Here is a 16,715-nt window from a genome sequence, read left to right as displayed (position 1 = left end):
CCACGAAGATGCTCAGAGGGCTGGAGCAACTCTGCTATGGGGACAGGCTGAGAGAGTTGGGCTTGTTCAGCTTGGAGAAGAGAAGGCTCCAAGGAGAGCTTATAGAACCTTCCAGTACCTGAAGGGGCTACAAGAAAGCTGGGAGGGGACTACAAGGACTACAAGGACTACAAGGGCCTGTAGTGACAGGACAAGGGGTAACGGGTTTAAATTGAAAGTGGGGAGATTTAGATTAGATATCAGGAAGAAGTTCTTCCCAGAGAGGGTGGTGAGGCACTGGAACGGGTTGCCCAGAGAAGCTGTGGATGCCCCATCCCTGGAAGTGTTCAGGGCCAGGCTGGATGAGGCTTTGAGCAACCTGGTCTAGTGGAAGGTGTCCCTGCCCATGGCAGGGGGGTTTGAACTAGGTGGTCTTTAAGGTCCCTTCCAACCCAAACCAGCCATTCTATGATTCTGTGATTCTAAAATCATACAAACAGCCGCATGTGGAATTCTTTTTCAGTATCTTTAACCTTGTATGTTATCCGTCGTGAGAGCAGCATAGAAAAGGTCTGAGGTATGAGTAGCCTTTCTCAGTCAGCAGGATTTGGCCATGAAGAAGGGAATATCAGTTCTGGCTTCCTTTCTCTGGCATTGCCCTCTGTTCTTTTCCAGTGTTCTGTTTCTGTATTATACTCATCAATGAATTTTTAGCCCTAATTTAGGATTGCTGAAGTGAACCAAGACCGCCAGTGCTGTCTTTCCCCAAAGTAAAGATGTTCATTATTTGAAAAATGCAAGATATGGAGGCTTGTTATATTACTTACCTTAAAACCAAGCAAACCAAAAGAACTCCACTCCAATCTTTTGGTTCCAGTATCAGCTGGATTTGGTTATTCTTTTACAAATTTCCTCTCACATGCAGATAGGGAAGAATCTGTAGAGTATAAATATTTTTGTTCTAAGTTATACTTCTTACTTTCTCTTTTTCCTAGGAGAAATGAACAGTTATTAGATAATGCTTAAACGTAAATACTCACAAGTGTAATCCCATTAATGAGTATCAGGATATTGATTCTGAAAATATGACCATTTCTAAAGCTACTATTTTCCCTTTAAATTTAAAACCAGGCATTTTTCTGCAGTTTCTTAAATTTCTAAAGTTATTTAAATTCCTTAAATGTCAAAACTGTACTGCAATACCTGACTGCCCATTTTTTTCCTTTAGGCTGTGTTTCTGAGCTCATTCCCATCAGTGTACTCTGAACTTTTGAAGCTCTTTGATGTAAGAGAAGTGGCAAATTTGGTTCACGATGCTCTGGGTAGCTTGCCAACCGTCATGCATGGAGATGAGTCCCTTCAAGCTGTTAAACTGCAGAGTATTGGGAAAACTGTAGAGAGTCACTTGTACACTAACCCAGGTAAGGTTACCCTGGGCTGTCTGCAGATAAGGAACTCCCAGTTGTGTGCTTGGTACTCAGGCCAGCAAGTGCTAATAGGAATAGTGTTGCTCAGAGCAGAATTGTTCCTTAGGAACAGTTCTTGAAGCACTGCTCTATACAAGCTGCTCACTTACAAGAATACAGTTGGTTAAATTCAGTGGTTTGGTTTTTAGAGACAAAGATTCTTAAAACACGTGTTTTTTTTGATCTACTGCTTACAATATGTCTGTGAAGGGTGTTTGTCTTATACTTTTTAAGTAATTATAAAAAAAAAAGCATTAATTTTTTTTTTTTCTTTTTTTGTCCTTTGGGGTCAGTTCAGCAAACAGATTGTCACATCATTAGCTCTTATTTTTTATAACACTTGCTGGTTCAGCACTTTCGATCCTGCATTTCTTAATGTAGCATAAAAAAGGCTTTACAAATGCAAGTGATACTTTATGCATCAAGTTTGTAACACCCTAGTTATTGGCTATGTGGAAGAAAACACTTCTGTGTGGTGGGGAGCCTGACATTGTTGTTTTTCTATTCTAAGTGAAACCCATAGACGTGACCAAATATTGAATTTGAGATGGACTAATTTTGTAATAAAAGGGTTCAAATAGAAGAGATTTAAAGAATACTAATAAGTGTTAATTCACTTACTGAAAGCCCCCTTGAGAGCTGTTTGGGTATTGGCTGACGAAGTTCAGTAGGAACAGCTAAGGCATTGGATAAGCACGTTACAATGATGAAGGGTCTTCAAAAACCACCATGATATGCATAAATACTTTATTGTGCTACAAAATAGAGGAAGAAATTTTAGAATTTTTTTTTAAAAATGCTTTCAGTGATTGTATTTTAAAAGTGTGAGCTCAAAGAATTGGGCAAGAAGTATTGGATCCTGGCTACTTTACTTCATTCTGGCTGCAAAAACAGCTTACCCTTTCCCTTGTGAGCCTCCACGGCAGTCCCTTCCAGAACAGTTAGCTCTCCCTACTGATGATTGATCAGACCTTTAATACTCAGGGTAAATGATGATGTATTTATGGAGCAATCTTAAGGGTTCTCTAACATTGTTCTTTATTTTCCAAGCTACTCAGGGACCAGGTAGCATTGTTTCCATTTTCCTCCCATTCTCTCAGTTAGGTCAGCCTTGTCAGAAGATTGAAATGAATGTATGTAATGAGAGTTATCTAATGCCTTGTAAGGGACTCTTCGGGACTTTTCTTGGAACTGTAAATCTACGTTCAGCTGTATAACAATTTTCTGTGGTTTTGTTTTTTGTTTGCTTCCTTTTGTAAAAGTGTTAGTTTTTTTATTCAAATCCAGTTTCATTATTAAGAAGTCATCTGAGTGAGTTTTGGCTAAAAAGCAATGAAAATCACATGTTAAATTTTACATGGAGTGCAGGTCATAGACAAATGGAATATACATTTCTTAGACCACAGGGAAAGTGATGTGAAAGACATCAGGCAGTACTATAAGCTCCCAATGTCCATGATAGGAAGCTCAGGCAAATACTTGTAAAGTATAATTTCAGTCATCATTAAGTTGAAGGGTCTTGTGGAGATCAGCATGTTGATCTCCTTGCCCTTAATGTTTTAACTCTTTAAAATACAAAAATGTAAATAAACTTTCCCTCAGTCAATGCCTAGAAGGAAGTCCTTTTAAAATCCTCTTGGGAAAATAGATATTACACTAGGCTATGTTAACGTGCAGAGTAGAATGTACATCCTAATGTGAAATTGAGGCTTGCTGCTGTGAAAATAATTGATTGCTGTCTCCCAGATGAAGATGATGAATGCTGCAAACTGCAGTACTAGCTAACACATTGGAACTAGATGGAATGCAGGAAATAACTATTTCTTCAAACATCTAAAAATGGGGAGGGCACATCTTAGATAACATTTCCTGTGATAGGGAGCTTGCTTGGAAACGAGAGTAGTTTAGCATGGGAGTTTTACATATTTTGTGCTGCAAGGACCTGTAGAACTAACACATCAGCTCCCACTGCTGCAGAAATCAACTGACATTAAAGCTATGCTTTTGCTAAAATTGGGAGATACATTTGGTATATTGTTGAAAATAGAAACACCAGACATGCAGGTGTTTATTTAAGGTGCCCAAGCACAGATATTTAGTAAAATTTTAGATGTATTCAATGGGTCTGATCTCTACCTTCCTCTAGAGAATGCAGGTGTCCGATAGGTTCTATTTACCAGTCATGTGAATAGGATGTCTGAAATGGCTCTGTAGTGAGGCTTTGGTAGAGCTTGCTTAGAACCTTGTTCTGTTTCAGTGATTTTAAACTGCAGCTCTTCCTATAGGTAACAACTACAGAGATGTTAAAAGGTGTCAACAGCAGTTATCTGCCAGCTCCTGTGGAAAGTTAGTGGGTGTTAAGGCCTTACTTTACTCCTATTTTTCCACATTTACTTCTGCATCTTTGTAATACACTACACTGGGTGTCTAAACAGAAACAGATGACATTTTCCCTGCTGATAAAGACTAGCAGTATTTGTTTTTCTCTTGGTCTTTTTTCCAGCCTCTTGGTATTTTGGGGGTAACTCTTTGGACACACCCTGTTGATACTTGTAGAATGGCCAAACATATGCCTGCACCCAAAAGATTTTCTACTTTTGTCATTTCCGACACATTGGTAGTCTAGCACTCTTGCTTTTTTGTCTTTTATGCATTAAATTTTATTATAGCTTGCTTTGGGGAAGAGTTAAATCTCTTTTGCTGGGAAGAGTTATGGCCAATTACAGAGAAACACAACTTGAACCATGTCCTTGACATGGTTAAACAGGAATTAGCAGAACACCAATTTTTCTTTTTTTCCTCTAAGGGCACTATTGTGAGTTTACAAATTCAATAGCTATGAAAACATGAGGTGTGCAAGGAAAAGTGGAAAGTCTAGGTTTCTTCCTTCAAAATGATGAATTTTCTTGGAATCACCACTGATCAAACATTTCAATTATCAGAAGAAAGATTACATTAGTAGGTAAAGTCCTACAAAAAGAAAATCCCATGTTGATAAAGCCTGTATTTTAGCCCATTTATAATCTGTGGTGCAAAAGTTTGTGTCTTCACAGTATATGAGGATGTGGACCTCTGCACAAGAGTAGCTGGTTAGAACTTATCCTTTTAGTGAGGCAAACTGTTAAACAAATACAGGAGGGGTTTAATTCTTTTACCATTTACAATATAGATGTCATAGGGTGTATAATAGGTATATATATTATGAAGCTAGGAAAAATCCCAAGGTGATGTTTTAAATTAAATACAATGAACACATGAAGAGGTCTTTATTTCCTATGTAATGTTTTATGGGTTTATTTATAATTTATTCCTTACCTTTTTTTATTGTTTTCCTTATTTTACACTGAAACCCACTATTAGTAGATTCAAAAAGTGATAATTATTTATTTTCTTTTTGAGATTGACAGCTTCTTTCAGTCTGTCTTTGTGAATTGAGTTTATCTAATTGCATCCTGTATATCACAGGAGAATGTATATGTAGGAAACTATATGTTTCAGTGTCATTCAGAGATGAATATCTGACAGAATCAGTGAGAATAATTTGATATCTTTGAACTGCCTTATGGAAAGGACATTGTTAGACTTCCTATGGGAATGAAAAAAAATTTGTGAGCAAGTTCAGGAAAAGATACCATTAACTGATAAGAAGGTTTAGTTCTAGAAGCCGGGTATTATATTTTCCATCATATTTCATCAATTTTTCAAAAGACTCAAAACCTCTCTTTTATGACACTTAGAAGATATCTCGGTAAGCACTGCAAGCTTACTTGCAGTAAGTAAGTAAGCACTTCTTGCTATAGAAATGCAAAAAGCCTGTGATAACTGAAATGTGTTGATACAAATCCTGAATTAAATTTAGTTAAAATGCATTAAACTTTACATATTAACATGGATTAGGTGGGGAAAAAAAGTCAATTTTTTCAAACCATAAAGGTTTTACACATTGGCCCATAGTACTTCTTTCAAATACTCCAGGATCTTTTTCAGATTAATTAGTATTACTTAATTTGTCTTCCACAGCAATATACTATTCTTTAGAGTTGTCGGTGTATGTATGCTTCTGTACAGACCTGAGGGCTGTATGATATATGTATGTATATTGCATACATAAATTCAGTCTGTATTAAGGCCTTTATAGTGGAGGCCGAAAATATTTTGCAAAAGCTTTGCAAATGATGCTTTTTGCCTGTGGCTCTTTCTTAAGGCAAGGGAAGACTTTCTCAGCCATACCTGTGTTTTCCTTCTGCGCTACAGGCAGGTTTTTTTCTTTCAACTGAAAACAGTTCGCCATAAAATTTTTGAAAACAGCTCTTCTGAGAAGAGTGACATGCTCATGCAGTCACGGAGCAGACATATATGTTTGGTTTTGGAATTGCACTAATAATTTCTTGTTTTATTTAAGCATTTTCTTCTACAACTCTCAGTTCCAGTGGGTCTTCCAAATAAGGAGGCCTAAATTGAATAGGTGCAAGTAAAACTATCAAAAATAAGAGCAACTTCCTTGCTTTCACTGTTCAAGAAGAATGCTGTTTATTTTTTTTAAGTGTTCAATTACACTAACGTATCATCTTTCTGAAACTAATTTTTAAAATACACTAGAATAAAGAAAATTTTGTATGTCTGTGCAAGTGCTTTACCACTTACAGAAAAGCAAGGGGGAAAGTTGTGCTGTGAGTTAACTGTTAAATGTTATTTTAGCCCACATAAGAAAGTCACAGGGATTGCCCAGAGTAGTGTCTCTTTCTAATTATGCCAGGCATGTAGTTGAAAAGCTCTGTGTCATGATTTTTTTTTTTTATCTTTATGTATAATATTTGTAAAGGGCAAGTATTAGCATTTTAAGCAGTCAGCTAATTTGCCTTCCTTCACAGGAGAAAAATTAGGACAGTGACTGATGGCTAAGAGTTCGGATTATTGCACCATTCCTTGCACTCATTAATTTTACTATATACAGTGGCTGACATTGCAGCTGAGAATTTTTAAGAAAAAAGAATAACCTGAGACAAATGTTGTACATGATGTTCTCTAAACTTTCTCACATAGTCCTTGGTTTGGTACAGGGGTGAATATGCCAGCTGTCTTTTTGTGTAATACCAGTAGATATCTCTGCTTAAACAGGTCAAGACAGAGAGGTACGTAGATCATGGGCTGAGGAGGAATATGTCTAAAGCAGTGTTATATGTGGTGGTTAATTCAGTAAGTGGATCTGTTCCCTCCCATGTGTAGTTGCAAGTTGTTGTAACATGGTTCTTAATAATCCATTTGTTTCTGGTCAAACAAAGGTCCTGATCATTTTATGGAGCTTTTGCAAAAATGGGATGCTTCACACAGTTGAATGAGGATGCTCAGTTCTGCCTGAGTGGTTCAGGCTGTGTCGTATGTAAGAGTTGACTCTTTACAGTTCAGGTCTTGCTACACGTAGATTCTCTGGTCTTCAAAATGGAGTTCCTAATGTTGTGCTTATACTTAAGGAGTGCTGAGAGTAGTGGGCACCTCTGAAAAGGTATCCAGTCTTGTGAGTGCTCCTCAGGAACCTGCCTAGAGTTAACCAGGAAGAAACATCAGCACACGGCTGCTTCTGTTTTCTCCCTGCGTTCTGGGCTGAGGGATTTGAGTTGTAGCTGCAAGCTACCCACGGCCCAGAGGATAAGGGTCACACCAGGAATGTCTGAAAGAGCTGCCATAACTGCTTTCTGACAGCTGTGGAGTTGAGTAGTAACTTGAGCATTTGCCTGGGAACGGGAAACCGGGTTCAGTGCACTCTCAGCCTGGATTCAGCTTCTGTCACCTTCCTGCCAGGAGAGTACCCAACCACAGGCTGGTTTACACAGTGAACCCTTCATCTCTTGAAGATGATGGGTTGATGATGAAGATGATGGATTGATTGAGGAATTCAACATGCATGAGGCCTTATGGAAAGCAGTGATAAAAGAGCTGTCCTCTAGTAACCTAGAGGTTAGGTCATTTTATAGGACTGCAGAGTCCTGCTTTTTTTTTGCTTTAGCTGAAGGCATTAGTTCTGGTTTTTTTTTCATCCATCAGTAATCAATAAGCAGATGTAGTGGTGGGGATCAGAAGCTGGCACCTTCCTAAGCACACATGTGCACATTAGCCATCTTCCTGCCTGCTTTCCTTGTGACCCAACACATTGCGCAGTGCATGGGTCAGTGGCGGCTGCACGCACTTTCACACCTCAGACTACCGGGGGCAACACTTTGCTGACCTTCGGGGTTTTTAGGTTGACAAAAAGCAAATGCCCTGTTGGTTTGGTTGAGATGCTTCTGCACAGCCGCAGTGCCACGGGCAAAGATGAACTCCCAGGCAAGTCCTGATGGAAACCTACGGAGGCACTTGCAGAAGTAGGCAGTCACTGGATACAGGCTATTTGTTTCCCAGTTTTGGGTTTCAGTACCACTGGTTTTAGATTCACTGATGGCCTTTTGCATCTTGCCATACTGTCTTTGTTTATATTTTACTTCAGTGGGAAGATGTAGTGGAACAGCTGAATAAATAATAACCACAAAACAAACATTTAAGAAGAGCAGGCAAGCATTTTCTCTAAAACAAGAATATACTTAAATGGTGTGTACAAATCAACTTGTCTATATGATTTGTCTTGTATTATACAGATAACTAGACAATGAAAACAAGGGAATACTAGATAAAAACAAGATTAGTGCTATATTTCAGTGAGTGAATGAAGTAATCAACAAATAAAATCTCACAATAAATCTCCCTTCTGTAAAAACAGAGGAAATACTTGAATAGAAAAAAGTGTTTACAGAAAGATTAATCCATGAACAGTACCTGGATGGCAAAAGTATTTCCAAGGAGTAATTTTCCAGCTAGATAAACTCAATTTTTAGGAAATAATTATGTTAATGAACAAAGGAACTGAGTAGATGAATATATTTAGATAACACAGCATATAATCATCATTAAAATTTTCATAGAGGAAGTGATTCAAGTACATTTCTATGAGAACATAATTTCTCAATTATGGAAAAGATTAAAAACAAAACCAAAATGAAAACAGATAACACCCATTCCATTTATCAAGTTGTAAATAGGTGTTTAATGTGTTAGCACAAGTGTAAGAATTGGGGCTCTTCCCATTCAACATTGTCTTAAGTATAAGAAAAAGAATCAAGAAAAAGTAGCATGTTAATGAATTTCTTGCATAATTTTGAGGGAATTCAGGACTGAAAATAGCACCGAAGAGCTGTGTTTAGAAAATGAAATAGAGGAAAGGCAAATCATTTAATGTAGACACCAGTAGTCTAAATTGCTCATACTCAGTAGGAGTGAGAAATCTGGAAAAGTGAAAATTCTGAAAGAAATATGAAAGTACTGCTTGTCTGTAAAGTAGAATTCATATGTAGAACAACACAATTTCAGGATAAGTCTGTTGTGACATTGACTTGCAGAAGGGATCCTGTGACACGGCAGGGTACACTAGAGCATGATTTCACATTATTATGGATACAGGTATTGCTGTGCTAGGTTTTTATTGGATGACAGTTCAACAAATACTTAGAATTTCTCTTTTAGGTAGTATATTCCACACAGTGGTGTTTTTCTCCATCAGTGATATGACATACTGACTTTCAGAATATTGTTTATTCTTCAAATATTTGCTTTAGGATATTATGATTATGAAGTAAAAGCTTCTGCTATTCAGAAATGTCAGTTAAAGCAAGTAAAAGCTACTGCTTATTGGAAATACTGTTTTGGACTGAAGATACATTTTATGTCTGGATTAAAATTAAATGATTCTAGGAGAAGCTCCTACTCATAAAACTTTTCCTTTTTTTCCAGATTCTCGGTATATTCTTCTTCCGGTAGTTTTACATCATCTCCACATGCATTTACAAGAGCAGAAGGACCTTATAATGTGTGCACGTATCCTTAGTAACATATTTTGCCTCATCAAGAAGAACAGCTCAGTAAGTAAAAACTATGTCACATCCACAAGGTGTTGAACTACTTTATATTGCTTAATGACATTTAAAGACACAAACTGGACCTTGACCAAGACAATTTTAAACAGTTCTCTGTGGAATGATTCTGCATAAACATGTAACTTTGATTTCTCATGAGCTTTTTCTTCCCATGCAAGAATATCTTAATTGTAGTGGGTAGTGTTCTGCCAAGTTTCAACTCTTTCTGAATGTTCTGTTTTACAAGAAGACATGTCTGCTGTCTTTTAGAAGCTTTTTCTATGGTGGGCTATTTAGTCATAGGTGACACAGAGGTGATACAGGTAAATAGAATCATAGAATGGGCTCGGTTGGAAAGGACCTTAAAGATCATCCATCTAGTTCCAACCCCCCTGCCATGGGCAGGGACACCTTCCACTAGACCAGGTTGCTCAAAGCCTCATCCAGCCTGGCCTTGAACAGTTCCAGGGATGGGGCATCCACAGCTTCTCTGGACAACCTGTTCCAGTGCTTCACCACTCCCTCTGTGAAGAATCTTTTCCCGATATCTAGTCTAAATCTCCCTGCTTTCAATTTAAACCCGTTACCCCTTGCGTTACAGTCCCCTGTAACAGCCTCCCCCCAGCTTCCTTGTAGGCTCCTTCAGGTACTGGAAGGTGCTATAAGGTCTCCCTGGAGCCTTCTCTTCTCCAGGCTGAACAAGCCCAACTTTCTCAGCCTGTCCCCATAGGAGAGGTGCTCCAGCCCTCTGATCATCTTCGTGGCCTCCTCTGGACTCGCTCCTACTGATCTATATCTTTCTTATGTTGAGGGCTCCACAGCTGGATGCAGTATTCCAAGTGGGGTCACGTGAGAGCAGAGTAGTAGGACAGAATCCCCTCCCTCAACCTGCTGGTCACACTTCTCTGGATACAGCCCAGGATACGGTTGGCTTTCTGGGCTGCCAGCGCACACTGCCGGCTCATGTTCAGCTTTCCATCCCCCAGTACCCCCAAGTCCTTCTCCTCGGAGCTGCTCTCTATCCACTCTCCACCCAGCCTGTACTTGTGCTTGGGATTGCCCCAACCCATGTGCAGGATCTTGCACTTGGCCTTGTTGAACTCCATGAGGTTGGCATTGGCCCACCTCTCCAGCCTGTCCAGGTCCCTTTGGATGGCATCCCTTCCTTCCGGCATGTCACCACACCACACAGCTTGGTGTCATCCACAGACTTACTGAGGGTGCACTCGATGCCATCATCCATGTCACTAACAAAGATGTTAAACAGTACTGCTCCTAACACTGACCCCTGAAGAACACCACTCGTCACCAATCTCCACTTAGACACTGAGCCATTGACCACCACTCTCTGAGTGTGACCATCCAGGCAGTTCTTTATCCATCGAGCAGTCCATCTGTCAAATCCATGTCTCTGCAGTTTAGAGACAAGGATGTTATGTGGGATGGTATCAAAGGCTTTGCACAAGTCGAGGTAGATGACATCAGTTGCCCGTCCTCTATCCACCAGGGTCGTGACCCCATCGTAGAAGGCCACCATGTTCGTCAGGCACGATCTGCCCTTGGTGAAGCCATGCTGGCTGTCACCAATCACCTCCTCATTCTCCATGTACCTTTGCATGGTTTCCAGGAGGATATACTCTGATCTTGCCAGGCACAGGTGAGACTGACTCTTGATAGGTTGATATGAGTATTGCAAGGGAGGTTGCACTTGGTTATTTGTTGATAAACTTTGTGGCAAATTTCTGATGTTTGTGTTTGCAAATTCATCTGTGAAAGTGGTGCATGAGACCTAACTTGGATGGGTGTATTGCAGATAAGAAGATGATAAATTCTGAGATGCAAAGGAATACAAGACAACTAAAAGCAAATATCGCCTGTAGTTAGTGCAGTACATCCATATCGAGCCCAGTTTCATTACGCTGTAAAGCATTAGGGAGAACAGTTTTATGTATTTCTTCATTTCATAGCATTATCAGAATTAAAGTTGCTTCATCAGTGATTTGATACAGATGCAGCTTGCAACTTTGGCACTGTAACTGCATTTTCATTGCAGCTGCTCCTGGATTAGTATAATAAATACCTCATCAGAAGATCAAGTGCTCGCCCTGGTTTTGGATTGGGTGAAAGCCTTACATGTCTGGTCTTAATTTCAGGAGATCTTTCATTTGGAATCACCAGGTTCTGATCATGAACTCCAGAGATGTACACAATAGCAAGCGGATGTCTACATAAAACTCTCTCCACTGTTCAGGATATGCAGAAAGTACTTTTAGTGGTCTATGAGTCACTGAGAGTATTAACAGCTTGGTGACTCTATGTGATTTTTGTGGATCAGTTCAGAACTTCATTCCTTCCATGGTGACCAAGATAAATTTCAAAGCTGCCTGACTTCAAAATCACTTGTTCCATCAACCTCTGAATTCAGGTTGTTGGCCATAACAACAGTAGTTTGTACACGAGTCCTTATGTGTTTATATAGTTACAAAATACACTGTATGCTGTCTGCCTTCCTAAGTAGCGAAGTTAACTGTTGTTAGATACCAGATGAAGTGACAGAGAACATGACTGTGACACTAGACGTACCTTGAGTCCAATTGAGAATTTGGAGTTTTGTTACATATCATATGCTTTGAGTGTGTGGGAAGAAAAAAAATATCACTCCTACACCTCAGTGTCAGCTAAGTTGAATGATTCTGTTTGTCAGCTGAGTTTTAGTTTGGTTGTGAGCCTTTGATTATGGAGTGTTTCTTCCTGTGAAGAAGTGTCAGTGTTAAATTGTGGATAAAATCACTCAGATTAAGATGGTGATGACAGAAAGTATTGTTGGAGCAGAGAAAACATATTTCTATCTGAATTAAAAAAGAAAAGTAACTATAACTTGACTTCATCAAGTGTTTTCATGCATGTGATTAAGGTATTCATGGTCTCTTCTGGCAGTGAACACTTTGGTTCCTTCGCATTGACTGATGTTGTGTACAAGCAGTTGTAGGCTTACCTACATGGCTAGTTTCTTTGTCCTACTCTGTTGATGGAAAGCAGTGTAGCTGGTCCTTACTGCTGAAGCAGGTCTTGAAGATTGACCGCCATCTGCTTGTTTCTGGTGATAGTTTCACAGTGTGAAAACAGAATTCTACTTATTGAATTTTAAGCCTTTCTTGGCAATTTCCCCAGAAAATATATGGGTGTTACCTGTAAAATTCTTGCCTGAAAAGTTCTTGTATATTATTTACTGCTTTATTCTAAGCATTAATTGAAAATTGAACTATGCTGATTTGATAAACATATTAAATCATCCCTATAACTGTCTTCTATATTTCAGTCCAATGTAATTATTTGGAAACTGTTACATAAAAACAATAGAATTAAACAATATCTTAATTAAATAGTCCTTGTTTCTTGAATGTAACATTCATAAGAAAACCATCCTTTGTTTCTAAAACCATATCAAAGAAGATAGACCTGTTGTCACATTTCTGGTTTAAAATGTTTTATTTATTACTTAAGGAAAAATCTGTCCTGGAAGAAATTGATGTGATTGTAAACAGCCTGCTAGATATTCTGTTAAGGACCATACTAGAAATCACCAGTCGACCACAACCATCAGGCTCTGCTCTGCGCCTCCAGTTTCAAGATGTGACTGTAAGTTTCTTATCATGAAATAGCTCACAGTTGTCACTGATTAGACTACTAGATTCATGACAATATTGTCTTTATATTGTAATTCACCATGTCAAGATTTTGTGTATAAACCAGAATGAGAACAAAGACGACTTTTCTTGCATTTATGAATTTTCAGTGCAAATAGTAAATGTTTTTTTGTACATTTATTTATAACTTGTCAGTGTAAAAAACAAAATACCAAAAAACAAACAGACCCACAAAACTGCAAAAGATAAAATTACTTTTGAGATTGTTTCAGGTCAGTAACTGTCATTAAGTTTCTCTTGTTTACAATTTTAAGCTTTCTAAAACTTTCATTAAGTTTGAATTCCTGTAAATCCAAGTGTACCAGTAACATTTTCCTTCGTAAAATGCATACATTTTTAAATGATGAGAGAGCTCTAAAAATGTCTGCAGTATCTTTGACAACCTGTACAAATACAAATTTATTGATTTGTATTCTGTTGTAATCTGGAGCTAAGCACTGTATTGCTTAGCCATTGAATGAAAGCCATTCTGCTGTTGACTGGGGTAAGAATTTGAGCTTCCTTTCTGTCACATGAAGTAGAGCATAGAGGATGGATTTAGAAGATGAACAAACGATACTTTGGTCAATGTGATATAGCAACACATGCACATTAGAATGTTAAAATGCAGGCATGTACAGGAAAGCCTATAATGAACAATGATGAGACAATTCGAAGTGTTCTGCTTTGTTTTCAGCAAGGTTACCGGTTTGCTTTTGAAGGGCAAATCAGTTCCAATATAGCAAGGGATATGACCCCAATATTAGGTGAGGGGCTAACACTTTGTGTAGAGAACATGCTATGCTGTGTGATTTACCATCTCATTATACACTTAATTAATTAGTTGCCCAATTTTTACACTGTAACGATTTTCATTAATGAATAGATGGTTGCTTTTCAAAACAGAATTTCCTCTGAGATCAAACATTTCAGAAGGCATTTAATAGCTGCAGAAGAAATGTGGTGTTGGGTTTTTTGTTTGTTTTACTTTATCCCACAGAGAACAAACATTTTATCAAGTGTTTTATGGAGCTGACCAAGTTCTGTAATAAAATAACACCATGCTTTAATCACTGTGATTCAGCAGGGCTATACATCAATGAGTATTTTGTGGTGTTTTTTTTTTTTTTTTTTTTTCTTAAAATTACAAGTGAACACTGTGTGGCATATCAGACCATTACAAGAAAATCTCACCTGAAGTAAGGGTTGTAGTATTAGACTGTTGATGTAGCAGAGTTCAGAGCCTATTGTCACATCATCAAAAAATTAGACTCTGAAAGTAATTTCAAGTTGCAGGATTTTATGCATCAGAAAAGCCATATCATTGTCACCACAGGCATCTCAAAGAATACTTAATGTGGAAGTGACTCACTGCACAGCATAAGGCAATTATATACATTTATGTAGAAACATCATGCAGTATGGGCTTATGGCAACACACGTAGCCAGATTCTTGGAACTATTTGTAGAGCAAGTATGATAAAGAAAGTACTCAATGTGAGTACAGCAGTAGAGTCTGTTCCAGTATGTTACCATTATTTCAAGCTGCACATATCATAAAATTTTCTTAGTGAGATGTATCATGGCAGCACGCTGGATAAAATTCTGCCATACTTTTTCAGCAGCTATAGTCTTCCTTGTGGGAGTAGTCCCAAATTCATCTCAGTGTGATAGGCCGACGTGTTACTGTTTACCTGCACAAAGTAGCAGCATAAAATCAGACAGCATCAGTCTGAGTGCTGTCAGGACTGCACCATTTCTTTCCTCTCAAGTGGTTTTGGTACTTTGGTACCATTTCAATTTACAGTGAAGAATTTAGTTAGATAGTAACCTGCAAGATGGATGTGATGCTTTAAACTGAGCAAAAAGTGACATGTGTTACTGTTACAGATGTTGCACTAACAAACATTGAATTTAATGCAGTGATGAAAATGAAACTTCTGCTTTAGGATGTCAGTGATTTAGACCTTTGGATTTCCTTAAGAAAAATATGTTTGCATATAAAGAGTTATCAGAAAGCAGTCCAATTAAAATAAACCTTTATTGATTTCAGATCTTGGAAGTTTAGTTCCTCAGAACCTAAATGAATTGCAGTGTAGTTGTGAGCTCCATGTATTTTAATAATTGTGCTTCTTAAATAAGACACAAAAAATTAATTCAGGATTCTACCTAATTGAATTGCATATAGTGCTTGTTTTGCCTTATTACACTAGAATTGGATCCTAAATGGTTTTTATCAAAGTTGCTATGTGTCTGGAGTTTGCTTTTGTGCATGATTTGCAAGTTAGTCTTTGGCAGGAATCTTACAATATACTTTTTTGTGTTGAGTTCAACAAATGCAGCTGAATGTTGATTGTTATTTTAAAAACCAGCCTGTATAGCTACCTACATCTGAATTACAAGCTCAGATTTAGAAGTCAGTTAACAATTAGCTGGAGCTGGTACCCTTTTAAAGCTAATCAGTCTGTCAGCTATAATAGTACAGCTTTCTATAGCAGATTGGGATTTTTTTTAATATATTACTACAAGTTGAAGTAAATGTGGGAACATAGAGGGAAGGTGAGTAGAGAGGACTGCCATAAGTACTTCAGCAAGAAGGGAAGTATTCAGAAGGTTCACACTTGAATGTTATCACTGAAGCTAACAATCAGGCAAGCTTACACCCTTATTTATTTACTCTTCTCATTTTGGCTAAGTAGCCACATATGAGTGGTATCAGATTTTCTAACTGGAGTAAAAGTCTTCACAAATTATGCCTGTTTAGATGAAACTACATTATACTAAATGGCATGATAAAATCTTGTTGAGGCTAGATATCATGAAATCGGAAATATTAAAAAAAAATTATAAAAGACCATAGTATTTTTGTTTGCTGAAGAGAGCCTGATAGGGTTGGAAATAGATTTTAAGATATTTACAAGATAGCAGCTGTAACTTTGATGGTTATGAACGTTAAGAGACTTTGTAACCTTAGGATATTGTTTCAAGAATGTTATGTTCACTGTAAAAAAACAATGGCTTTGCAGGGAGGTCGTTAATTTGGGATCATTACTTCAGTGGGCAAGACAATATTTTATCACTGTATTTCCAGTGAAAGCCATCACATCACACACCAGCAAATACTCAAGGTATAATCACAAGCCCTTGCAATCCAGAACAGCCATTCCTGTGAAAACATACTCCTTTTTTAATCTTACTTTCTGTTTTTAAAGAAAGACCAGGAAAAATCTTTCCAAAATTTGACTTGGTAAACTAATGAAAGACACTATTTTAAAGTACTGTTACCACACCTCATTCCCCATTCCTTGTAGATACAGGCCAGAATTGAAATTCCCGTTTTTTAACAAGCTTGTAAGATTTCAGACTTGTTCCTTTTAAGCACTGGGATGCAATCCATTTTTTTCTTTCCTGTCCTCATCCATTCTGCAGTAGGACCAGACTGATACCATTCAGTGTTTCTTCCCAGTTCAAAAGTGAACATGGAAACAGGAAAGGGAGAGAGAGGGAACCTATTCCTTCCCGTAATGTCTTGTCTATTTGATTGCTTGCTGGAGATACCCAGTGCTGTTCTCTGCTGCTTTGATCCTGAATCCCATGCTGTTTGAAGGACAGCCTGCTGAATGTGCATCAGTAGAGGCAGCAAG

At 38.0% G+C, this 16,715-nt stretch overlaps 1 protein-coding gene across 1 annotated transcript in view; it reads left to right on the top strand.

Annotated features, from left to right (window-relative positions):
- The window catches only part of LOC104516038 (dedicator of cytokinesis protein 4), a gene marked incomplete at both ends in the record, with an annotated part of 66,785 nt that overhangs the window by 12,152 nt on the left and 37,918 nt on the right, over positions 1-16,715 (top strand). Inside the window, 3 exons of the mRNA XM_010160234.1 lie at positions 1,208-1,400; positions 9,264-9,391; positions 12,890-13,024. Of these exons, the coding sequence (XP_010158536.1) occupies positions 1,208-1,400; positions 9,264-9,391; positions 12,890-13,024 (456 nt within the window). The remainder of the gene's footprint in view (positions 1-1,207; positions 1,401-9,263; positions 9,392-12,889; positions 13,025-16,715) is intronic.

This window comes from Eurypyga helias, unplaced genomic scaffold, assembly GCF_000690775.1.
Source record: "Eurypyga helias isolate BGI_N326 unplaced genomic scaffold, ASM69077v1 scaffold9171, whole genome shotgun sequence".
NCBI classification, from domain to species: Eukaryota; Metazoa; Chordata; class Aves; order Eurypygiformes; family Eurypygidae; genus Eurypyga; species Eurypyga helias.
Note: the sequence above shows the minus strand (reverse complement) of the source record. Positions and strands in the feature narration are given on the sequence as shown.